This window comes from Mobula hypostoma, chromosome 22 (assembly GCF_963921235.1).
Source record: "Mobula hypostoma chromosome 22, sMobHyp1.1, whole genome shotgun sequence".
Classification (NCBI taxonomy): Eukaryota; Metazoa; Chordata; class Chondrichthyes; order Myliobatiformes; family Myliobatidae; genus Mobula; species Mobula hypostoma.
Genome location: NC_086118.1, coordinates 55,026,106 through 55,053,221, shown reverse-complemented (window position 1 = coordinate 55,053,221; position 27,116 = coordinate 55,026,106). Strand labels below are relative to the sequence as shown.

General features: G+C 40.8%; 1 protein-coding gene across 4 annotated transcripts in view; it reads right to left on the bottom strand.

Annotated features, from left to right (window-relative positions):
- cep112 (centrosomal protein 112) overlaps nt 1-27,116 on the bottom strand; it is a 553,075-nt gene that overhangs the window by 214,172 nt on the left and 311,787 nt on the right. For all 4 annotated transcript variants that reach the window (XM_063030627.1, XM_063030631.1, XM_063030630.1 and 1 more), the window contains exons 19-20: nt 10,179-10,286; nt 7,710-7,892 (exon numbers count right to left, since the gene is read on the bottom strand). In XM_063030627.1, coding sequence (XP_062886697.1) covers nt 7,710-7,892; nt 10,179-10,286 — 291 coding nt within the window. The remainder of the gene's footprint in view (nt 1-7,709; nt 7,893-10,178; nt 10,287-27,116) is intronic.

Sequence of the window (27,116 nt, the reverse complement as noted above, 5' to 3'; positions counted from 1 at the left end):
ATTTCAATTGCATTTCTATGACTCAATGAAAGGACTGCATCATTTAAACCAGAAGTATCTTCTCCATGTAACAGCTTTAATTAAAAATAGTTACGAAGAAATAAAAACTGGCTAATATTTCTGATTGTGCTTCAAAGGCTGACAGCTGTCAGTGGCTTTGAAGATGCTAATCAGAAACGCAGCAAGAAGTTCCATTAAGGGCCTTCCTGAGGAACAAGCCAGCTTCAAATGAATTAAGCTGTTTCAGACATTCCTGTGTTTCAGTCTGTCAGATTATGCATTTTCCTGTTTTTGTGTTCCATTGAATCACTGCAGCAAAAGAAAAATTTTGCAAACTGGCATCCTATCTCTTTATACCGTTTGTAATTAGTACTGTACATTATATATATGCTATTCTATATAATTCTATTTAACTAACTGATCGATCAAAAACAAAACAAGATGAAAATTGAGAGTCCAAAGCAGGCTACACCTTACAGAGGATATCAAGGTTAGCTATGGTATGTTAAAAATGTTTAAAGATCATCCAAAACAGAATTGAGAAAGAATAGGTTCCACAAAATATGAACTGCCATTGGATATTGACTTCTGCTGATATTTTATGGCATCATATATATCTTCATCAGAAGTGTAATGCACCCAGACATGGGAAGGTCGACTCAGATCATCTTCTTAGTGGAATGGAGATATCCCAGGAAATACTACATTCATCTCAGATTAATGTAATATTGAAGAAGCTATGATACAGAAAACTACTCCTTGTCATAGTTCAGGAGAAAGATATAAGACAATTATACTAATATGGCAATCATAATAACAAAGAAATGACAAAGAAATATACTTTCCTGTGTGAATATAAAAATTCAAGAGTTAAGTATCAAAGAGAGGGTTGTGAATGAAATAAAAATTTGCAACAGTTGAGTCTAGAGAACATTTTGAAGTCAGTTGAATGATATAGTCAGCCATACTGTTAAAAATATGCATTCCTTCACACTTCTGTTTGGAACTTCAGAGAAAACAGCTGATAAGAGAATCTTAGTTTGATCTGAAAATACCTAGGAAAAGCAACAAACTTCAAAACTCCATATAGCTGTTTGTTCCGTCCACACACTCCTAAGGAGAGGTGCACCTATGCACATTGTGATTCAATTCTGCCCACAGCTTTGCACCATAATAAATAAACTCACAGATAATTCAGTAATAGCCATCATTAGAATTTCACTCCCCTGACCCAATGTAATTCACATTTAAACAAGAGAATTTTTTTCTATTCTGTTGAAAGAAGGTATTTATTCAACAGATAGTCACACAAAGGCCTTTATACATCTGTGAATATGGCCTCAAAAAAACTTCATAATTCCTTATGTAACAACACATAGAGATTTATAAAGATGTGTAATTCATGGAACTATAATTGATAACTGTTAGAGTAATACGTGAGATAGAGTCATCCACTGGTAAAATCTGTCTTCGTATCTAACCTCTCATTACCTTCCATTGTATTAAACCTCTGATTACCTTCCATTAGCAAGTCACTATTTCACATCTGTAGATTAAAACACTTTTCTGTTGCATTAGCATTATGGCAATTCTGAGCAGTATTCCTGCCCCTTCCTTACTCTTCACACAATTTTATGGTGTATTTTAGAAATAAAAACTCTCAATTGCTTGGATACTTGACAGATCCTACATCAAATGCCTCATGGCAAGCATCTGGCATATAACGAGACTCTGGAAAAATAAACGTGGAAGCAGGAAATAAAAACCCGTGGTTACACTATAAAGCAGCAGTCACCAAAGTGCTTTGTTTTGCACTCAGCTAAATGGAGACGTTCCTCCATAAAGCACCCTGAATTTTCCGTAATGACAATTAGGGGAACACCTTCTGAGGACAGCAGTACATCATTCTCAGCAGAAAGTGTCAGCCACAGTTAATACTGTGCACAGTACCCAAAAGATTGGCGAGAAGTCAAATCAGATGGCTGCCAACACATTACCCAATATTCTATTTATCATACCTTGACGGGTAAATATCCAGCTAGCTCCCTCTTTGCTTATCATACAGAAACTCTGTAAGTTATATTTGAGTTGCAACTTAAAAATTACAACCATAAAACCCTTGAAGGATTTATGCATATACATTCATTTTCCATAAGCTACTGGCAGAATTTTAAGCTATCTATTACCACAGGGCAGGCACTGTAGCTCAGTTTCACAGCTGCCATCAAAGGCTCTTCCACTTTGAGAAATCCAAGAGACTGATGACATTGACAGCTATTTTATGCTGCTATTTGTATTCAATGAGAGAGAAGATAAGTGTTGACCAAGAAGAATTACATATTAATTTGATAAAAACGTGCACAGCATATCTGCTTATATTGCAGTTCATTGCTAATACAGACAATAACAAGGCTGAGGGAAAAATTGATGAGCCTTTCTGCTAATGGTGTCCTGACTGTATGAAAGCATAAATGCTGGAATCACTCACCAAGTCAAGAAGCATCTATGGAAAGAGAAATAGAGCTAACATTCAAGTTGAAGACTTCCATTGGTATCTGTTTTTATTTTGGATTTCCAGCAACTTTGATTTTCAGCCTCTATTGTCCAGTTAGCCATTGGCCTTCAAGTTACAGAACCAACTTCCAATGGTCATTGTTGTGCAAATGTACCACATCATGTACATGTACTAACAATTGGGTCTTACTCCTTTTGAACCTGCTTCCTACAATGAACTCACGAATGCTGGAAATATGAAACCAAAGCAGAAATTGCTGGAAGCACCTGTGGGTCAGGCAGCATCGGTGAAAAAAAACCAGTTAACATTTCAGGTCAAAGTCTCTTCGATCAAATCCTCCTAATGAAAAGTCTTTCACCTGAGACATCAGCTCTGTTCTTTTTCCACAGATGCCACCTGACCTGCTGGGTGTTTCCAACATTTTCTATTTTCACCGCACTTTATCCATGTTAGCCATGACGTATGTTTCCAAGGTTTCCAAATCAACTATCAGGGCAGATTTAAAAAAGAGCTCCTCTTCACCCCCACTTCAATCTCCCAGTTTCAGACAACATTGTGTGTTTACCTTGTAAGATGTGACATTATATTTATTGCTTTCAATAACTGCATCTTGTCTTTAACATCCACACTACTTTCAGGAATCTGCAGGATTTTCATGTACGTTTGCAAATTGTCCACTTAAATCACCAGAAAAACAGGGCTGGTTTTCCACAAAGTAAGAATCGTTTTAACAAGCTGATAAAGTTTTAATGTAAACTTTACAATCCAGAAAGGCAACTGGTTAAATTGTCGCATTCTTGGATGAGTAAAAGAATTAAATTTTTAACATTGTCTCTCGATTTTCCTTTCTCAGTTTCTTCTTTCTTATTCCAATGTTACTTTTCCTCCGTATACATGATTTGATTCATATTGACCAGCTATGTTACATCCTCATTCTCATTTGTTCATTTCATTTTTTTCTTAATCCTTTAACTTCACAGAACGAAGGCGTCAATATTCACCAGGGTTCCAAATGCTCTTGCCACACTATCATTAGTGTCCACTTCCAGAAGCTTCCAGGTGTAAAAAAAAACATGTTGGACTTAAGAGTGCAGGATGCTCTGACTTACTGTGCAGATAACATGATATCCCAGTTCAGCAAGATTTGGATACAATTTTCCTATGAAGATGTCATAAGACATGGCAGGATAGTAAAATTCCAAATGTCATTAACAATAGAGCCCATGGTTCATTTTTCTGATTATCAAAGAACTCTGCTTAGCAGTAACAGCATAGATGAACAATATTTCTTCTGCCATTTGGAAATACCTTGCTGATGCTGTTTCAAGTACACTGTCATTTACATAGATCATTGAACACCACAACTGATTGAAACATGGCTTTACGAGGTGATAAAAGTGTGTTTTCTAAAATGAATATTTTGCAGCTTACTTGTTATCTCTGATAAGGGCAGTCCGTCATGCACAACAGCTGATGGAATGAGCCTTCATAATCCAAGTGCTGAAGACTGCCACAGAGACAAACTCTCCTGGGAGTGACATAGACCAACTCAAGTCAGTGTAGGATCAACAAACTGATGCACTTCACACTTCGCTCTTCTTCTGGAGATTTAAGTGATGGTGCCTAGAGTCAAGTATTGTTGCTCAGCAATTCATGCCATTGTGCATGTGCTTTTTTAGTTATTGACACTAATAATTCATATTTTGGAGTTATGCCATGCATGTCCATATTTCTTTTTTGTTACTCTTCTTGCTCCTACTTGTCCTGTTTCTACTTGGTGACTGCTTACCCTAAAGTGCATTCCATTGCGTTTCATGCTGTAGTTGTGGGACTATTGGAGAAAAGATGGGACCAAAGTGTGTCAACTTGATGCAAGCTACTCACTGCAGATCCACTCATTACCGAATTCAGACATGAATACAGGCTCTCTAGTCTCACATAAATGCTTAACAAAATCACAATTCATGCTGGAAATCTAAAATAAGAATTGAAAATGCTGTAAGATATCAGAAGGTCTTGCATTACATGGGGAGAAAGGAAATGGTAACATATGAGGTCAATAACTTTTCAATAGAAATGTTGAATGGTCATCAGCCTGAAACATTACCTCTCCACACTACCTAACACTGACCAAATCCACAATTTGCAGCTTTTATTTCTGGAACATTCATGTAATTACAATTCCAAATAATATTTGGTTTGAATTCAAAAGGATCAGTATGTTTCTCTGTACAATTGAACCAATTGTGTTCTATCTGCAGGTCAGGAGTGATTATTTGATGCAATTTTATCCCAGTTTAAAATCTTTGGGATTCACTCTCATATACTAAAAGCAGATGTCTGAACCAACAAGGATAAAACCAAAGAAAAACATTTTAAATTTTCTTGACATCATATGCACAGTAACAATCTGTCCTTCATCTGCTCAAACAACCAGAATGAAATGAAGGATCATTTCATGAAATAAAGCTCTGTGAGTAAAATACCTTTTCTTATTTACTGTATTACCAAATAAAATCAGTTTAGATTGTTTTATACCAACATGAGCAAAGGCAATTACATATTTGTAAAACTGGAAAATAAGACTGATTTTTAATGTAAATTTGCTTCTCTCCATAGAGGCTGCCAGATCTACTGAATACTCCCAGATCTAATGAATAGTCCCAGCATTATCTGTTTTTATTTCAGATTTCTAGAATCTGAATTATTTTGTATTTCAAAAGCAATTACTTACAATATTAAAAATCAAGCAATATTCAGTCTTTGCTAGGAACGAACATTTAGCAAGTTCCTCAGTTCATTACTGGTCTTCATTACCACCTTAAGCATTTTCCAACTACGTTTTCAAATTCTTCTTAAATAAATGCACCAGGACATTATTGTGGTATTCTTCAATTAAGGTTAACCAACTGAGGTTATTCCTCGTCACCTACCTGAGTATTAGATTATAACTGAATATTAAATAAATACTGTAGATCCTGGATTTCTCAATTATTCCCACATACCATTCAATTCTAGTGGGAAAACAGAAGTAACCATGATTTCTTTTATACATCCTCTCACTTGAATTAAACAATAGTGTTCTAATAGGATTAATGAAATCATATTAAGTCATGTACAATTATTTTTTCATGGCAAGGCAACGCAAAACCAGAAGCTAATGGCATTTGCATGCATGCTCTAAAAACAGCATACCTCCTTTACCTCAGCTCCGCTAGCCTCGCTCAGCCAAGAAAGAGTTGACATGTAATCCCAGGCAATAATGATCATCAGTTCACTGATAGAATGGAATAGAATTTCCTCATAATTTTACGTATTTTTCACAAACCATTTATGACTTCTGGGAGGTGCTTTCCAAATGAAATTACTTGGCTTCACAGTATGTTCCCTTTATAATAACATTGCTTTTTCTATTTACCATTTTAATTTGTTTAATAGTTCAGAATATATTTCACTCAAGTATACTTTGCTCAATATTTCACTCGATACTCCTCAAAATTTATTGATTTCTCCAACATTTCATCACTGTTTTTAATTCCTGCCCACCAATACATTTTGTTTGGAGCGATGTTGGGGACAGAGATGACTTGGGAACTGTTCAACCTTTTGAAAACAGTCTATTTACAAATGATAGAAGTTAGCAACTCTACTGGACCGTCTTAGACTGGAATGGATACATCCAAAGGATTGCTAAGCTTAAATGATTCAAGCAAAAATTGTTAGAAAAATTCACTCATGCGCTGTAGTCATCCTTAAATTAAAGGCACAGTTCTTTGAGGAGTCGTACTCCGTAAATGCTGAATAAAAAGATCAACTGCATGCAAAAAAATCAATTGAGAAAGCTACCATGGGAAAATGAATACAGAACCCAAGATTCTTCACATGCTTCATGTCTCTCTGCCCACGTAAAGCAATTGCTCAGCACGGCTCCAATAACGCCCTGGGTTTTATCCTTTGTTGAAATCTGTTGCATGCCCGTGTTCTATATCGAACGATCGTGGGCCATGAAATGAAGGATCCTTTATTTTTTGCTTCTAAAATGAAATTCCATTTGAAATATCAAGGTAACATGCCATGCAGTATAGTTGCCTTCATGTAGGGCGAACAGGTACCATTTTAAGAGCGCCAACTCATTATTGCCGATCAAAACAAAGCAACCTCATTGTCCACATTTCAGGGCGTTGAACGACTTAGCCTATTTTTATTGCTTTTCTGCCATAATGGAGTCAATGATTACGGGAATATTAAAATATTTTAGGATGCATTTGACACATTCATTTGTCTCTGACTCAAATTCTTGAAATAAATATCCTTCAAACATCAGACCAATATCTTAATATCATTTTGGATTTTTTTGTGCCAGTTTTACCGTACTTGCTGGTGATGCAGACATCAGGTTTTGTCTCACCGCATTCCCTTAATCTTTCTGCTGTAGTTTCAAACAGGCCTCTTTCCTTCCTGCTGATAGAGTTTGGGTTTACAGCTCAAAAACACAACGCATTTGGAAGTTTTTTTTATAAAAAAGCTCAGAACTAATCTAAATCATTTTCCATGCTGACAATGCACATTTCATCCGTAAGTTTGATGATTCAAATGTGTCCACAGCTGGGGGTTATTCTGTCAAGTGGCATCCAACAGGGATTGTTAAGTTCAAGGATTGCGAATAAAAAACAACAAAAAACCTCTAGGGGGAGAGCAGAGTGCCTAAACCTCACAAATTCAAGAACGCTCACAGACAGGACATCCAGTAGTGCAAAAATGAGGGATTTTGGGGAGGGGGTGGTGGGAATAAAAAAATGATGTGAGGCTTCCCACAGTGCAAAATAAAAATAAATGATAAAACGCGAACATTTGACTTACACGCATCACAAAGACCGAATGCGATTTCCAGTTTACAGAAGAAATTTGAACTAATGGAACCGTGACTCCAGGTGAAAGTGAAAGGCCAAATTGTGTCGCATCAGGGGACATTTTAAAGCTGGCAACCTGCCGTTTCTGCAGATTAAGCTTTATTTATCCCTATCTGGCAATAGAAGACTTGTACGCGAAGGGTTGCACGCCCCTCACTAAATCGGCGATCAAGCATACAATTCCAATGTTCCCAAAAACGTATTGTATCACTTGCAAACATTCAAATTAAGATTGTTTTTATTTAGCAAAATAAACAAAAAAAAACCATGTCAGCCATTTTCACCTGCGAGTCTCGCTTCCTCCATTCCTGAGTCTGGTTTTCATGCTCTACTATGGCGGCGCGAAGCTGCTTCTCCAAGTTATCTATCTCACGTTCGTGCTCTCGGACCAGGCTGTCTTTTTCCGCGTTGTGTTGCTGGAATAGGTGCGTCTTCTCCTGCTCATGCTCCAGCTTCAATTCGACTATCTGATTGGATGAGGAAGAGTACTGTTCATCAATACCACATCACTGTTACCATGACAACAATCCTTCTGCTGCATTTTCCCCCCTCCTAATTCCTCTTAAATTGATCAATGTGTCAAAAATTTGCTTTTTTTTTACCCCAATGCAAAACAAAAATTTCTACGTCATTGTGCTCAGTCTCTTCTGTAGGTGTTAAAGCTCAATTGAATTTGCTCATTGTACACCGAGTGCTCAATCCACTCCACCCCTCCCAAACCACTTTTACAAACTGAACAGAGAAACAATAAATTTATCAATATCTTTTGCAGAAGTCATGATTTACATTATATCAATATGTTGGTGCTTTTCTTCATTATAAGAATAACAAGGCCCAACACCTTATTTCTATAAAACTGTAAAATCTATCTTTACTATGTGAACCATAAGATGCCGATTTCTGCAGCTATTCAAATCAGAAATGACGTTTCAATGAAAATTCGCACAAAGGTTTTTCCCCCCTTAAATCTTTACAGAATGGAATTCGGATTTTGTTTTTGTGGAAAAATCAGCAGGTTACGGGATTCTGCAGTTCCAATTCCGTGCAGACAAAATCAACCAATTTACAGTCGTTTTTACATGAAAGCCGGAGCATTATCTCGCTGTCAGCTACGTGATTCTGAAATAAACAGACTTACGTGTTCAGCAGGACGCCTGCTGTGCTGGTGGCTCGGTATGATTACACATAAAGCAGTCTATTTCCCAATATTCTATTCTCAGTCCCTACCAAGCTGGATACTGTGACCTTGGCCAATCCTCAGCTCTTCTCACTAGGTTTGAATGGTACTATGAAACCGAGGCCTACTCTCCACTGCTGTGATACTAATCCTCCCAGACTGTGCACAATGGCACCCTACCTGGCCTTCTGACTATAGGCAGCTAGGCTGGCTTTGAAGCAGGTGATGAATAGGGACCTGCAGGATGCCAGATTTCCAGCAAATGCCAGGCCACACAGCTGCTAGGAGCAGTCACTTACATTTTTCTTCAGTTTTGGTTGATTTTCGTCGAGATGGCGATCGGACCAAAAGATAAGCTTGTTTTAAGCACAGACATTCTCTTGTCTAACAGCTGATGGCTAGATCAGTCTCAAATGCTTCTACATGCGCAGGGCATTCTAAGAGCACTTAACCCTTAGGCAACTTTCAAACTGAAACCAATTAATAAATTCTACTATAAGGCCGCCTCGATTCCAGCTTTCTTTTACACATTTAACCAAAAACACTCAGCCCTGAGAATGGTAATGCTTCGATTCCCACCCCTCTGCATGCAAACAATAAAGTCAAGATTTGCTGTTTTACCACGATTTTACAAGTGTATCCTTACATTACACACCCGCATTGTGGAATCCTACTCTAATATTCATCAGTTTTATTGCTCTTTATGGAACTGATACAATGCTGCTTACATTCACAAACTGGTTCCACTTATTGCAATTATTTATTATTTCAGAAAGGAAAAATGCTTAAAAAATTAAAGAGGGAATAAGCCAATGGTACAAGACAAAAGGAAAAGCAATTGCATCAAACGCTTTGAGATTCAGATTTTTGTTTGTGTCAGTGAAGGGAAATAAGTGCTTGTAATTTTAAAGCAAAACTGTCTCCCAGTTTACAACAATGCAGATATACTGGAAGAACATTAACAGTTACTGTTAATTAATAATACATAAATTTCTAATTTATATTCTGTCAAGTAAAATTGCATCTTCTTCTTTTTCTCCCTTTCACACCCACCCGATTCTTCATCCCACAGTCATCACCGTGCACTAAAGGAGGGTGAGCCAAGAATCATTGTTCCATTTTCTTCACCTATGCTGATGCACAGAATTTGTCTCCTTGCTGGCTTGTTCAGCAACTTGAATTCCTTCCTACTTCTCTATAAGCAGTGTAATGATCTGCAATTCTACATTGTTTCCTTCCTTTCATTCTTCCCCAGGCATCCTCCTTAAATGGCAACAAGATGGTGGCTGCCATATTTTTTTCCCTCAAGTCCCACTGAATGCAGTATTTTTGGCCACTCCACAACATAGTTGTTCATTTGAATCCCATTTTATATTCTGCTATGTTCATTTGAATCTTAATATCCTTGATTCCCAAGATTGCTGGCAGAATGAGTGTAAGTAAAGAAAATGTGACACACCAAAATCACTACTGTTTCACACTGAACCTTTAATGAACTAAAATTATTCAAAGCACTTGCTGAAAATACAGCAATCAATGTTTCCATAAAAGTATAAATGCATCTGATTATATATACCTGTTGTTCATATCGCTGCTTGAGTTCTTCCAACTGCCAAGAGAATTCTTTTGATTGCTTCTCTCGGACAGATTTTGATCTACTCAGATCTGCCTCAACCTTCTCCATCTAAAAAATGCAAAAAAGGAATTTTTGATTTGACACTGTAGTCATAGAGACAAAAATCTATAACTATTTCACCACACCAAATACAGCTTTAACAAAGTGAATCCAGGATGGAATTAGATTGTGATTATACTTGAGTAGCTGCTTGTGCTTTCTGTTTAAACAAAATCAAGAAACATCCTTGCAAGAACATCAGAAGGAGTTAAAAAATACTAAATTTAAGAAGAACAAAGTTTAAAAAAATGATGACAAAGTAAATCAGTCAAATCAAGATCAGAAGGAAACTTCAAATACATTTGCCATTTTCCTTTGCATAAAGGCCTCCTCCAGTTACTGATTCTGTCCCCAAGCCATCAGCAGACTGATCTGAGCAATATGAATTATAGAGTGAAAACTGAAACCATCAAAGCAGCTGGTTAACCCATTATGGAGTTGGTAACAGATAGTTCCAAGACTTTGTGCCTGGGTTAAAAACATACTAGTCATGTAGTGCACATACAATGACTTCTCACTAACACTGGCATTGGCATTACAGGTACTGGATGCTTAAGATGTCAGGAAACTCTCATTCCAGATCAAACAGATCTGGAGAATGACACTTAAGATCGATAAAATTCTAAAAATGTGCGCATTTTTTGTTTCAGCAGTGTACCAAGTCCTTAAATACACTTAAGAGACAGACTCAGAGTAAACAAGATTTAATGATCTGAATCTATTGAGATACAGAAACTGCAGATGCTGGAAAATGGAGCAAAAAAACAATCTGCTGGAGGAATTCAATGTGATAAGCAACATTCCTGGAGGCAAAGAGATGGTTGATGTTTTGGGTTGAGCCCTTGAGAGTGTAAAGGGGAAATAAGCAGTATAAAGAGGTGAGGAAATGGGGTGACTGCAGACAGAGATCCATAAGAGTGATTCAGTGTTTTACCAGGTGAAGACGGGCATCACTAATCCCACGGCAGCTCTAAATAAAGGCATTAGGAATGGTAAAGTTTTCCTTCAGACTGACTGACAGTGGTTTCCTTTTGGAGAGAAAAACTGATGACCACAAGGAAACAAATACTAATAGTAATTAAGTAAATCACTCTCAATCCAGGCATAACCAACTACACTTCTAAACCAAAATTTCTTCAACCACATAAAGAAATTGCTGGCCAAACTCTCCAGCAGTTTTAGGAGGTTTCACTGCATTCACTCTTTCCTCCCTCACATTAAAGCCCATTTGCACTAATTCTTCTCTATTAGACAATATAAGTTCTATTGAAGCAGTTTAGTAAAAATATCAATTACCAGTCACAATCAGCCTATAAGGGGGATGCTTTGATGCAGTGGGTTTGATATCACGACTACCACTTCCCCTTGCAAGGGCAAAACAATCACAACTCTGTGTGTAATTCCACTACAGCCCAAAAATGCAGACTTTTATTATTTAATTGGTTGAGGTCTTTGGTATTCCACCAGACGTATACAGTATAAAATTCTAAACTTGGTCACAACAATAACAACTTGACAACAACTGATTTAAAAAGTTTATCACTGAAAGTTAATGACTTCTAAAAATGATTTCCTCTGATATAAGTTTCCTTTCATACAAATTTGAGCTTATCCACTGTCCTACTTGACCATTGAAAGTGCAACCAGCATCCAGGATCAAAATGGACAATATTCTGCAAGGGTAGGGAAATTAACCTTGCTGTTCAAGAAACTGCCATCCAGGGACTAAAGCAAAGGTCTGTGAAATATTGCAATTAACAAATCAGACTATCTGAATTAGTTTAAAGAAGTATTAACAGATTTCCGATATCATGGTAGCATAGCGGTAAGCATAACACTATTGTAGCACTGCCGAACCAGGTTCAATTCTGCCATTATCTGTAAGGAGTTTGTACGTTCTTCCTGTAACCAGCTGAGTTTCCTCTGGGTGCTCCAGTTACCTCCCACATTCCGAAGATGTATGGGTTAGCTGGGCACATGGTTATAACTGGACGGCACGGGCTCATTAGCCCAATGCCATACTGTATCTCTAAATTAAATAAAAATAAAATTTCAATAGTGGAATCCACTGGAGCAATAAAGAATTGTCACCATCTATGTCTTATCAGACAAGTTTCCAAGCAGAATTGAATCAACACGGTCAAACCTCTGGGACCCAAGAGCAAGCAGGTTGGCTTGGATGCCAAATGACAAAGTGCATCAACATTGCTGGGTTAATGACATCAATACAACAACTCCAGAAAATACAGACTGCCTGGTCTGCTCTCAACTGAAACAATTGAGCAGTGTTTTATCCTACTCATGAGAAAGCAAGGAATAAAGAACTTCAGTGAGGTTGGAACAACGATGACAGAATTAATTACATGGATTAAATTAAATGTTATTTTTAGAATGACAAGGCAGGTAATGTGTTGAAACTGTAGTATGTGGCAGATAATGGAACTAATTGAACCCATGGCAACCACATCTTCAATGTCTACAGCTCAAGGAATTTCACCTTAGAGATGATGAGATGGATTCTCAGTTTCAATTGCACCAAAGCATCAGAGAGAAGGGAAACAAAACTAAAATCTGCAGGTGCTGGAAATCCAAGCAACACACACAAAACTCATCAGACTGGGCAGCATCTATGGAAAAGAGTACAGTCGACGATTTGGGCTGAGATCTTTCAGCAGGAAGTTGGGTGGATGATTTTCCCAGGAAACAGTCATAGTACTTGGGCTCAGTATGGTATAATTAGTCAGAGTATGTCTGTCATAGGTGGTGTGGCAGCAGCCTCAGCCGTCGCTTTCGTACAATAGTTATGAGGTTCTTACATCTGCATGGATGTAAGAAGAGACTGCAGGGTGGATGAAAATGTCTGTGGTATAAGATGCCATTCAAGTTTAGAGAATGAAAAGGAATGCAAAAATAAAAACAAACAGTATTGTTCAGGTCATAAAAACATTCCGTAGAGCCATGACCTGTGTGGCCTGCCTGGGGCCTGGATTCAGGACATTTCTTTGAGGCTGAAGAGGAACTTGCAAATGGAGAGGAGAGATCCATTTATCAAGGCCCACATAGATGGAATAAAGAAGTAGGTTTTACCAAAGTAATAAAAATATGTAGGCTGAAATTTAAAAGTATAACTATAAGGGTAATAATCTCTGGATTATTACCTGAGCCGCCCTCCAGATTGATTTTGTAAAGGAACAGAATGCATGAAATCAAGGGATGAAAAATCATGCTGAGGTAGAAGATCAGCCATAATTCTTAATGTTTGACGCAACAGGTTCAAAGGACCAGACAGTATACTCCTACTGTTTATGTTCTTTTGTCTTTAGTTCTGATCAGGATGTTGAGAAATCAGAGTATTTTCAATCTCTGTAATAGATTGGGAAACCACTATGAAAGGTATGACAGTAAGCAAGCAATGGCTAACATTTAAAGAATTCACGCAAAATTTATGAATAAAATCTGTCCTTTTAGGGTAAAAAACACAAGAGAAAAATGGTCTGGCTATGACTATTAAAAGAAGTTAAACATTATATTAGATCAAAGGAAAAAGAGCACAACAATGCCAAAAAAAAAAGCAGCAATACTACAAACTGGGCAGATTTATGAATTCAACAGAGGATGCACAGCACTGGTAAAGGAAGAGAAAATATAACGCAGGACAAGACCATAGATTATATACGGCCTTACTAAAATCTGTATAAACAATGTATAGTGCCCTGCCTTCACAATGACTTTGGTCTTTATTACTAGAAGATTTAAGTGCATTTTTGTAATTATTTAGGGTCCTGGCGACTCTGCACCTGGAAAACTGTATATGTTCATCTGTCTACCTACAGGATATACTTGTGATGGAGAGAGTGCAGTGAAGGTTCACCACAGAGGTCCCTCAGATGCTGGGTTTGTCCTGCAAGAAGAGATTAAGCAAAATGGCTTAGTTTAGAAGAATGAGCAGTGATCCCATTAAAACATATAAATTTCTTGCAGGGCTTTTGTAGTTGAAAGCTGATATTCTGCAAATCTCTTCAGGCATCATCCAAACAGCTGAAAATAGCTGAATAAATCGAAAGTATGCACCTGAGTTTGAGCCCCACCCGACGCTGTAATTATTCCACCAATTCTCAACTCCCACCAAAAAGCCCGAATGGAAAACATAAACTTCTGATCTATGAACAAAATGTGAAAAATCAACAGTTGGTGTATCTGATATTGAGAATTCTAACCACTACATTTCCCAAAAGTAAATATTTTCCAGCAAAAAACCTTTCTGATTTGATAAATCCTGTTTATCTTTTTCTCTTATATATTCACCAGATGGCGCTACATTGTGTGCTGGGAAAGAACATATTAATACGTAGTTACTGTATGCTCTGCCAAGGACCACTGGAATAAGAATGCCTGATCAAAACAAGCTTGCTCCATTAATTGGTACTCACTCCATCACACTGCACTTTAATTTCTAATAAATCTTGAACTATTCAATTTCTCAGTTAACTCCAAGCACAAACCATGATGACAAGAGAGCAGGTGACAAGTGTGACTGCTAACTATCAAACAGATTTATTTGCTCGTCTGAAAGTTACTGTGTTCAACTACATAGTTCTCACTTCAAAGCATGTCATTTGGAAACAATCTATTCTTATGCATCAGTGCTGGGATCAATTAGTAACAGTGGAAAACTAAATTCCTTGCAAGAGTGTTTCCTGATTTGTAGTAATTTTTTTTCCTTTGGCAAGATGGACTTGTCCGTAGGAACCAATGGAGCTGCAGAGAATATGCAATGCACACTTTCAAAGCAATTACACGGTCAACTTTCAGTGCAATTTCAGGATGAGCATAAGGTGCAAGGAAAGAGAAAAACAGGCTGGAAGTACTCTGTTGCTGAGGCTACAGACATCAAGCACCCTTAGGGCTGATATGATTCTTCTGATCCCTCAATTTAACGAAAAAGCCATGTGTAACACCATGGCTGCACAAAGAGAAGGCTCCTGTGAACAAATTCAATTATTCAGTTTTGCCCGGCCATCCCAAGAGTGTTTAAAAGGGGGAAGTACATGTTCTTATATCACATGACTTCAGGAAATAGCAAAACCCCTTACAGCTAATAAGGATTTTATTTTAAGTGGATGGTATTTTATTGGAAGTGCAACAGCTAACTGGCATGTACACAAGCAGCAACAGGGGAAATACTTATTTTGAAAATTACACTGGCTGAGGGATAATTGATTTGGACACCTTGGGAAACACTGCTCTTCCTTCAGAAATGGGACCTTTTGCATTTACCTCAGTCTGCCATTTTACCTGAGACAACAATTCTGAAGAGTACAACGTTCTCTCAGCACTACACTACAGTATCAACCAAAGATTATGACGTTAGACTTTTCAAAGGCAGGGGATGCAGACAGGGGAAGATGTCTTTATAAAGGTCAAGCACAGAATGAAAGGGATGGATTTGTCTTAGTTACTGTTAATGTTCCATTTTCAAATGCATCCATTGATGCACTTGGCAAATTTTGGAAGAATTTTTTCCTTGGCACTCATCCATTTTGGAGTTCTTCCTATCCATTTATATAAAACTGTGTTGATTCATACGGTAAGAAGAAAGATGAAGAGTCTCATTGCAAGCAGTAGTTCCTTTAGCTTGATGGCCATTTTAACTGCCTCTCATTTACATAACTTCACCACAAACACTCTGAACTAGCTGCTCTAATGGTCAGGAAATGGCAGTTCATCTGATTTTCCACCCTTCTAACACAGTGGGGTGAGGGGTGGTGAAGAACCTTGGATAAACGGAACATTAACCGTGGACCCCTTGCTATTGTAGTGCAGCTGTTGATGCAGTCTGCAGGCTTTCCTAGTGTAAAGCAACTTTGCCAAAATAACCACTGAATTAATGTCAATAACAGTCCTGCTATTATAATGACAATTAATGCTGGTATCTGGTATGTTTATTTCTTATCCTTCTTATAAGTAAAAGAACGACACTAATGTGTTCTGTAACAGAATGTTGAAAATTAAGGTTAGTAAACGTTCTTACTAAGGAAACACTAAAATCTAGAACTTGAAAATGAACAGGAGCTAGAAATGCTGAATTCTTTCTTTTGGATCCATGCACTGCTTCCTTCTGGCCTCCTTACAGCACAAAACCAATCACCTGCTTTCCGCGTTCTCTCTGCTCTGCCCAATCATTGCACCCACGGAGGATGAAACTTACCAAGTGTCCTTCTACGGCCACTCAACTGTCCCATTGCTAAAAAAACACCCACAGCAGTCTATTCACCTGCATTCTTCACGGCACTATGTTATTGTGGAAGATTTCATTAATATTCTGGCTTTGATGGAAACTCAGCTTCAGGGTGAGATCACATACTCATCTATAATTTCTATCACCTGAACCAAGGTAGAATTGTGGTCTTAAGTCTGGCTTAAGGTTGGTGGTAGCAAATTCTGATGGAAAGGTGAGATGTTTATTGACATTCGTAAGCATTTTCCAGTTACGGGTCATGTTCATCTGCCCTGTTGCTGGCTTAAGAGGAAGATTAGTTCGTCTTTTCACTTCCTCCTGGACAAATGCTGCAGGTGTCAGAGTGTTAGTCATCCCACGAGGTAAGGAGTTTGTTACTTTCCTCTTTGACTTGATTGCCACTCCCAGACTCTTCGAGTCCTGGTTGTGACACCATGTGCATATGCCTTGTGTGAGGCTGTTTTTGCAGCTTGCCAGGATATGTTTGAGGGTTGCTGGAATTGGGCACAGGATACAAGCTGGGTCCTCACCGAATCCCTGGTGAAGGTTTTAATGAGAGGGAAACACATCTGATGAGAAAATTAAGTCTGTTTGCTTCCATCTCCCATATGTCCTTTCAGCTGACTTTGCTCCTCTCGATACTTTCACACTGCATCCATCCAATTCCCGTTTAGCCAGGGAGACAGCGTTTGCACTTCTGCCTGACTCTTCTTGTCACCATACTTCCTCGACAACCATCTTCCTTCACTCTGGAATTGTGGCCTTGTGCCAGGTGGGTTCACTTGCTGCAAGACCAAAGTCACCCCTGCCCTGTGGGACTTGCTCCACAATGTCTCTATGCCCAAGGGCTGCTGTTGCTTGCTGCAATGCACCAGCTGGGGTCCACTTCCGTCCAGTTGATAAGGACCATGCAGTGTTACTGATGGACTGGTCACGACAGTCTTTGAGTGTCATCTGTAGATGCATCTTAGAAAATTTGAACTCTGTAACATGGTCTTGTCGATGTTATCCAGGCTGTTGACAATGTGCTGCTTTATTTGCTGCACCTGCTCTTTGTCCATTAAGCTGGCCTCTGGACCACAAGATATAGGAGCAGAAGCAGGCCATTCGGCCCATTGAATCTGCTCTGCCATTCAATCATGGGCTGATCCAATTCTTCCAGTCATCCCCACTCCCCTGCCTTCTTCCCATACTGTTTGAGGCCCTGGCTAATCAAGGACCTATCTATCTCTGCCTTAAATGCACACAATGTCTTTGCTTCCACAGCCGCTTGTAGCAACGAATTCCACAGATTTACCATTATCTGACTAAAGTAATTTCTCTGCATCTCTGTTCTAAATGGATGCCCTTCAATCCTGAAGTCGTGCCCTCTTGTCCTGGACTCCCCTACCATGAGAAATAACTTTGCCATATCTAATCTGTTCAGGCCTTTTAACATTCAGAATGTTTCTATGAGATCCCCCCTCATTCTTCTGAACTCCAGAGAATACAGCCCAAGAGCTGCCAGACGTTCCTCATACGGTAACCATTTAATTCCTGGAATCATTCTTGTGAATCTTCTCCGAACCCTCTCCAATATCAGTATATCTTTTCTAAAATAAGGAGACCAAAACTGCACACAATATTCTAAAACGCAAACAACAGGAATTCTGCAGATGCTGGAAATTCAAGCAACACACATAAAAGTTGCTGGTGAATGCAGCAGGTCAGGCAGCATCTCTAGGAAGAGGTGCTGCCTGGCCTGCTGCGTTCACCAGCAACTTTTATGTGTGTTACACAATATTCTAAGTGTGGTCTCACGAGTGCCTTATAGAGCCTCAACATCACATCCCTGCTCTTATATTCAAAACCTCTAGAAATGAATGCCAATATTGCATTTGCCTTCTTCACCACTGACTCAACCTGGAGGTTAACCTTTAGGGTATCCTGCACAAGGACTCCCAAGTCCCTTTGCATCTCTGCATTTTGAATTCTCTCCCCATCTAAATAATTGTCTGCCTGTTTATTTCTTCCACCAAAGTTCATGACCATACACTTTTCAACATTGTATTTCATTTGCCACTTCTTTGCCTATTCACCTAAACTATCCAAGTCTCTCTGCAGGCACTCTGTTTCCTCAACACTACCCACTCCTCCACCTATCTTTGTATCATCGGCAAACTTAGCCACAAATCCATTAATCCCATAGTCCAAATCTTTGACATACATCATAAAAAGCAGCGGTCCCAACACCGACCCTGTAGAACTCCACTGGTAACTGGCAGCCAGCCAGAATAGGATCCCTTTATTCCCACTCTCTGTTTCCTAATGATCAGCCAATACTCCACCCAAGTTAGTAACTCCCCTGTAATTCCATGAGATCTTATCTTGCTAAGCAGCCTCATGTGTGGCACTTTGTCAAAGGCCTTCTGAAAATCCAAGTACACCACATCTACTACATCTCCTTTGTCTGCCCAGCTTGTAATTTCCTCAAAAAATTGCAGTAGGTTAGTCAGGCAGGATTTTCCTTTCAGGAAACCATGCTGGCTATGGCCTATCTTGTCATGTGCCTCCAGGTACTCCATAATCTCATCCCTAACAATTGATTGCAACAACTTCCCAACCACTGATGTCAGGCTAACAGGTCTATAGTTTCCTTTCTGCTGCCTCCCACCCTTCTTAAATAGCGGAGCAACATTTGCAATTTTCTAGTCATCTGGTACAATGCCAGAATCTATCGATTCTTGAAAGATCATTGTTAATACCTTCGCAATCTCTCCAGCTACTTCCTTCAGAACCCACGGGTGCATTCTATCAGGTCCAGGAGAATAATTCACCCTCAAACCATTAAGCTTCCTAAGCACCTTCTTTGTCGTAATTTTCCCTGCACATCCTTCACTTCTTTGACACGCTTGAATGTCCAGACTACTGCAGATGTCCTCCACTGTGAACACTGATGCAAAATACACATTCATTTCCTCTGCCATCTCTGCATCTCTCATTACAATATCTCCAGCATCACTTTTTATTGGTCCAATATCTACCCTCAACTCTCTTTTACCCTTTATACCACCAGATGCTAATGCTAAAATAACCATGAAAAGACCTCAGTGTCGCTATTAGCAAGCTGCAGACATTGCATCCAGACGGAGCCTTCATTGTCGCTGGGGACTTTAATCATTGTAACCTACGCACCATGCTTCCAAGATTTTACCAAAATGTATCATGCACCATTAGGGGTAATAAAACCTTAAATCATGTCTACACAAATGTGGCTGACACTTACAAAGCCACTACCCTCCCCCACCTGGGACAGTCCGACCATCTTTCACTGTTTCTGCTTCCCAAGTACAGCCCGGTCATTAAACGGAGGGGACTGACTCTGCTCTTCAGCACCAATTCCAGCACACAGACTGGAGTGCGTTTGCTGCCATGCCACCACAGACCCTCAGGTTAACATTGATTTATATACCAACTCTCTCCTTGAGCACATCAACAAGTGTGTAGATAGAGTGATATCACAAAAACAAATAAAAGTTTTCCCCAATCAGAAACCATGGATGAACAGAGAAGTTCGCCTCCTGCTCAAAGCCAGAGATTCGGCATTCAGGTCTGGAGACCAGGGGACTTACAGCTCAGCCAGGGCCAACCTGAGGAGGGGAATCTCTCAGGCTAAACACATATACAAACCGAGAATTGAGGAGCATTTCAACTCCTTGGACCCCGGGTGCATGTGGCATGGCATATGGCTCATTACAGATTTCAAACCACCTAGTACTGTGCCACCTTCCAGCTCTGCTTCCCTCCCTGATGAGCTCAATTACTTCTACACTCGCTTTGATCGAGAGAACAAGGAGGTCACCCTCAAAGCGGATCTCCCACCCGGTGAACTGCCTCTCTCACTTTCCACCTCTGATGTTTGCGCTACTCTGAGCAGGGTGAATGTACGGAAGGCAGCTGGTCCGGATGGAATACCTGGCTGTGTGCTCAGGGTCTGTGCAGGGCAGTTGGCCGGGGTCTTCACGGACATTTTTAATCTGTCCCTGGCCCAGGTAGTTGTCCCCACAAGCTTCAAGATCGCCACCATCGTTCCAGTGCCAAAGCATTCCACTGCCACGGGCCTGAATGACTTCCGTCCAGTTGCACTCTACCCCATCATTGCAAAGTGCTTTGAGAGACTGTCTGCCCACTACCCTGGACCCCCATCAATTTGCCTATCGCACCAACAGGTCAACAGAGGACGCCATCTCCATGGCACTTCACTCTGCCCTGACCCACCTGGACAGCCCCAACTCTTACGTCAGAATGCTGTTCATTGATTTTAGTTCAGCATTCAATACTGTGATCCCCTCCAAGCTGATCGCCAAACTTCGCCAGCTCGGTATCAGCTCATCCCTCTGCAATTGGACCTTGGACTTTCTGACTAACAGACCCCAATCAGTTAAGTTAGACAATCTCTTCTCCTCCACACTCACCCTGAACACAAGCGTGCCTCAAGGCTGTGTGCTGAGCCCTCTTCTGTACTCCCTTTTCACCTATGACTGTGTTCCTGTACATGGTTCTAACTTCATAATCAAGTTCGCAGATGACACCACGGTGGTTGGCCTGATCAGAGGGGATGACGAGATGGCCTACAGGGACGAGGTCCAACACCTGGCCACGTGGTGTGTTGACAACAATCTGGCCCTTAACACCCAGAAGACCAAGGAGATCATTGTGGACTTCAGGCATGCTAGGAGCCACACTCACATCCCTATCTACATCAACTGAGCTGTTGTGGAGCATGTATCAAGCTTCAAATTCCTTGGTGTCCACATTTCCGAGGATCTCACCTTGTCCCTGAATTCCTCCAACCTGATCAAAAAGGCACAACAGCGTCTTTATTTCCTGCAGAGCGTCAAGAAAGCTCACCTCTGTCCCAGGATACTGACGGACTTTTACCACTGTACCATTGAGAGCATACTCACCAACTGCATCTCAGTGAGGTATGGCAATTGTCCCGTATCGGACCGCAAAGCACTCCAGTGTGTGGTGAAAACTGCCCAGTGGATTATCGGCACCCAATTGCCCACCACTGAGAACATCTACCATAAATGCTGCCCGGGCAAGGCAAAAAGCATTATTAAGGATGCATCTCACCCTAACCATGGACTTTTTATTCTCCTCCCATCCAGTAGGTGCTACAGAAGCCTCTGCTCCCCCACCAGCAGGCACAGGAAGAGCTTCTTCCCTGAGGCTGTGACCCTGCTGAACCTCACATCACAGCGCTAAACAGTATTGCACCTACATTGTACCGTCTCAGTATTTTTATATTTGTGTGCTGTAGCACTTACTTTTTATGAGCAGTTAATTTGTAAGTAACACTATTCTTTGCATTTCTGGTTAGATGCTATCTGCATTTCATTGGCTTTGTATCTGTACTCAGCACAATGTCAATAAAGTTGAATCTAATCTAATCTAAAAAAGCTTTTAGTATCTTCTTTGATATTAGCCGCCAGCTTCCTCTCACAATTCATCTTTTCCTTCCAAATGACCTTCTTAGTTTCCTTCTGCAAGTTTTTAAAAGCTCCCCAATACTCTATCTTCCCACTAGCTCTGGCTTCCTTGTATGCCCTCTCTTTTGCTTTTACTTTGGCTCTGACTTCACTTGTCAGCCACGGTAGTGTCCTTCTTCCATTTGAAAATTTCTTCTTATTTGGAATATATCTGTCTTGCACTTCCCTCATTTTTCACAGAAACTCCACCCATTGCTGCTCTGCTGTCTTTCCTGCTTGTGTCCCTTTCCAGTCAACCTTGGCCAGTTTCCCTCTCATGCCATTGCAATTTCCTTTATTCCACTGAAATACTGACACATTGGAATTTAGTTTCTCCTTCTCAAATTTCAAAGTGAACTCGATCATACTGTGATCACTGTTTCCTAAGGGTTCCTTAACCTTAAGCTCTACCCAGGCTTTTGACAGGCTGTTCAGACACTGTTGGAATTGGGTCATCACTAATGAAGAACTTCATGCCTTTCAGCATTCCCTTGACTATGGAGATGCTTTGTGACTTGCTGGATTTGATTTTCATTCTAGCCCACTTGATGTTTTCGTTTGGTGCATGCTGCATTAGTGGTCAGTGTTGCTACTTCGTCCATGTACACCTTAATAGGGGGAAGACAAGGCCCAGCACTTATTCTTTCACCACCTACCACGCATCTTGAAGCCCTGATACTGACCTCCATGTCCATTGTGAAGGCCAGGGTGGATATAGTGCAACTTGCCATATTGCGTACTTCCAGTCTCTGCCATGTTGTGGTAAAATCTGCAGTTTTGAAGCACAATTGCAGGTCTTCAATGTACAATGCCACCAATGTTATGATGGGCTCTGATATCTGGAAGAAGTCAAATGCTTCCCAGAGGAGTACATGGGAAATTGAACTGAACGCATTGGTGAAGTCCAGAAAGATCACATAAGAGATTTCTTTTGTCCTTCCTAGCTAGTTGGATCTGGTGCCATATCATGCTTGTAAGTTCCAAACACCTGGGGAACACTGGAATTCCTGTTATCTGTAGAGATGAATCAACGTGCTTGTTTCTCTCCAGGTAGCCTCTGTGCTATTACAGTGAAGAAGATTTTCCTCTCAATGTTCAAAAGGCAGATTGGTTGAAACTGACTGTTGTTTTCTATCAGCCCTTTGCCACACTTTGGGTATTATTCACCTCTGCCACACTACCCTCATGTGTCTCCGGAGAACCCACAAGACGTCCACTGCGTTCTTATAAAGCCAATATGGTACTCCATTAGGGCTAGGAGCAGATGCTGCTGTTGCCCGGTGGACTGCCTTCTCCACTTCTCTCCATATTGGAGGGTCAGCATCCAGGGGATAGGTGAGGGGGGGGTCTGTATTGGTGGGATGTCGGATGGAATGATCATATGTTCCTGCCTTTTCAAGTTGGTGTGAATCTTTTCCAGGTATTCTTCCAGTTCCTGCTTTGATGTCTTCAAAGTTCTATTTTTTTCTGGTGTGAAGAGATCTTTAATGAACTTAAAAGGGTCTTTGTGGAACTGTGTTCTTGTTTGTTCTTTTTTTCTGTGCAGCTTCCTTAAATTCTCAGCTCTTCACAACTTTGTCAGCTGGCTCTTGATGTCTGCTTGAAGTTAGTGGAGGCCATCCCTCTCACTACCTGGAGGTTTCTTCCACTGTTTCTCTAGCTGTCTCCTTTCTCGAACCAGTCACTCAATCTCATGCTACGTCCTGGACATCATTGGTGGTGACGCTGTCTTTCCACTCTTCCTTGAGCTGACTCCAAATCTTTCTTCCCTGCAGAAGTAGACGATGTTTCCCATTGCATCCAACTTCTTTTCTGTTGTTCCTTTTAATTGCTTCATAATTTTCATCAGGCCATCATTGATGGTTTTCCACTCTTATCAGCAGTTTTGAGTCACTTCACAAGTGGTCTGTGCATTTTGATTTTTCTTTCTTGCAGCCGGTCTCTGCACTTCACTCAACTTAGTTGATCGACTTTGCAAGAAGTACTGGTCAATGCAAGTCCCTTTCCCTGCTCCCTCAAACACCCTTTCCTCCCTTGATGGATCTTCAACCTCTTTTCAGATGTTATTTTCTCCCACCCACAGATGCACACCTAACACTTGTGTCCTACCACTGCTGCTGGTGTTTTGGTTGTCTCTTGTGCAGTGCTCTCTTTATTCATGGTAGATTATGTTCCCAGGTCTGTAGCCGTGTTATCAGTCATTCAGCCATCATGCAGATTCTAGGGGTACCTTCTTTGTTGCCTTTTCAAAGCCATTAATGGGTGTCTCCAATATCTGAAACAGCGTTGAAGTCTGCCACCATGGGTAGCTAGCTCACGACAGCCCCTCTAGACTCTATTGTCAGTGTCAGTGTCTTTCTATGCAGTAATAAGGTCTTTCCCTTGTCATCAGCTGCCTTTTCACAGTCATCACTGGACAGGTCCAGCTAACCAAAATCAAAAAACTCAGGATAAGATGTTCACACCCACCTGAAATGTTCATTCAGGTACAACTGCAAGTTTCTAGCTTCTTGCCCTCAGCACTCTGACTCTCACCCCTTCTCTTCCCCTCACCTGCACATCTCATTGCACTGGTTCCACTCACAAACTGCAGAAAATCTGCAGATGCCGGAAATCCAAGCAACATGCACAAAATGCTGGAGGAACTCAGCAGGCTAGGCAGCATCTGTGGAAGAGAGTACAGCTGACGTTTCGGGCTGAGACCCTCTAGCATTTTGTGTGTGTTGCTCTGGTTCCCCTCTTCCTTTGCTTTCTTCCATGGTCCATTATCCTCTCTTATTTGACTCCTTCTTCTTCAGCTCCCTTCTACTTATCAACTCCCAACTTCTCACTTCATCACCCCCTCCCTTACCCACCTACCTTCCCTCTGACCTACCAGCTTGTACTCCTCACTACCCCCCCCACCGACACACACATTCTTATTCTGGCTTATGTTCCCTTCCTTTCCAGACCTGATGAAGGGTCTTGGTCCAAAATGTCAGTACTGTTTATTCCCTGTGTAGATGCTACCTGACCTGCTGAGTTCCTCCAGCTTTTTGTGTGTTACTCAAGATTTCCAGCTTCTGAAGAATCTCCTGTATTTGTATGGTCATGATAATTGCATCATTTTTAGCATGTTCATGAACTTAGTTCTGCTTTTGATACACTAGTAACCAGTCCTTCATCCTAGGAATTCCTGCTGACATGACGCCAATTTTCATTTCGAGGGAAGCAGACTTCAACTCAGTTGCACTTGGCAAACAACTGATATAGCTGTTCACAGTACAGCACAGGAACAGGCCTTTGGTTGACAATATCTGTGCCAAGCACGATCCAATTTAAACTATTCCCATCTACTTGCACTGATTCTGTATCCCTCCATTCCCTGCCTGTTCACCTGTCTGTCTAAACACCTCTTGAACGTTGCTATTGTATCTGCTTCCACCACTCCCCCGGCAGCCTGTTTTAGGCACGTACCACTCTGTAAAATAAAGCTTGCCTCGTAACATAGTCATAGTCATACTTTATTGACCACGGGGGAAATTGGTTTTCATTACAGTTGCACCATAAATAATTAAATAGTAATAAACCCATAAATAGTTGAATAGTAATATGTAAATTATGCCAGGAAATAAGTCCAGGACCAGCCTATTGGCTCAGGGTGTCTGACCCTCCAAGGGAGGAGTTGTAAAGTTTGATGGCCACAGGCAGGAATGACTTCCTATGACGCTCTGTGTTGCATCTTGGTGGAATGAGTCTCTGGCTGAATGTACTCCTGTGCCCAACCAGTACATTATGTAGTGGATGGGAGACATTGTCCAAGATGGCATGCAACTTGGACAGCATCCTCTTTTCAGACACCACCGTCAGAGTGTCCAGTTCCATCCCCACAACATCACTGGCCTTACGAGTGAGTTTGTTGATTCTGTTGGTGTCTGCTACCCCCAGCCTGCTGCCCCAGCACACAACAGCAAACATGATAGCACTGGCCACCACTGACTCGTAGAATATCCTCAGCATCGTCTGGCAGATGTTAAAGGACCTCAGTCTGCTCAGGAAATAGAGACGGTTCTGACCCTTCTTGTAGACAGCCTCAGTGTTCTTTGACCAGTCCAGTTTACTGTCAATTCGTATCCCTAGGTATTTGTAATCCTCCACCATGTCCACACTGACCCCCTGGATGAAAACAGGGGTCACTGGTACCTTAGCTCTCCTCAGGTCTACCACCAGCTCCTTAGTCTTTTTCACATTAAGCTGCAGATAATTCTGCTCACACCATGTGACAAAGTTTCCTACCGTAGCCCTGTACTCAGCCTCATCTCCCTTGCTGATGCATCCAACTATGGCAGAGTCATCAGAAAACTTCTGAAGATGACAAGACTCTGTGCAGTATTTGAAGTCCGAGGTGTAAATGGTGAAGAGAAAGGGAGACAAGACAGTCCCCTGTGGAGCCCCGGTGCTGCTGATCACTCTGTTGGACACACAGTGTTGCAAGCACATGTACTGTGGTCTGCCAGTCAGGTAATCAAGAATCCAAGATACCAGGGAAGCATCCACCTGCATCGCTGTCAGAACTTTCCCCCTTTCACCTTAAACATATGTATGCCCGTAGCATTTGACATTTCCACTCTGGGAAAAGGACTTTCATTGTTAGGTTCCTTTTCTGCACTTTCAATCCTCTCCTTACCTGCTCATCTCTAACAGAAAATTTAAAGAGTTAATGGATTTGAACCAATGCCCTTGAATAGAAAATCTCACAAAAAGTAGTGTATACGGCCCAGTCCATCCCAGGTAAAGCCCTCCCCATCACTGAGCACATCTGCATGAAATGCTGTTGCAGGGGAGCAGGATCCATCATCAGGGACCCCCATCACCAAGGACATGCTCTCTTCTCACTGCTGCCATCAGGAAGAAGGTACAGGAGCTCAGGACTCACACTGCCAGGTTCAGGAACAGTTACAACCCCTCAATCATCAGGCTCTTGAAACAAGGGGGGTAACATCACTCAATTTCACTTGCCCCATCACTAAACTGTTCCCACAACTAAAGGATTCTCTTTCAAGGACTCTTCATCTCACGTTCTCCATACTTATTGGTTATTTATTTTTT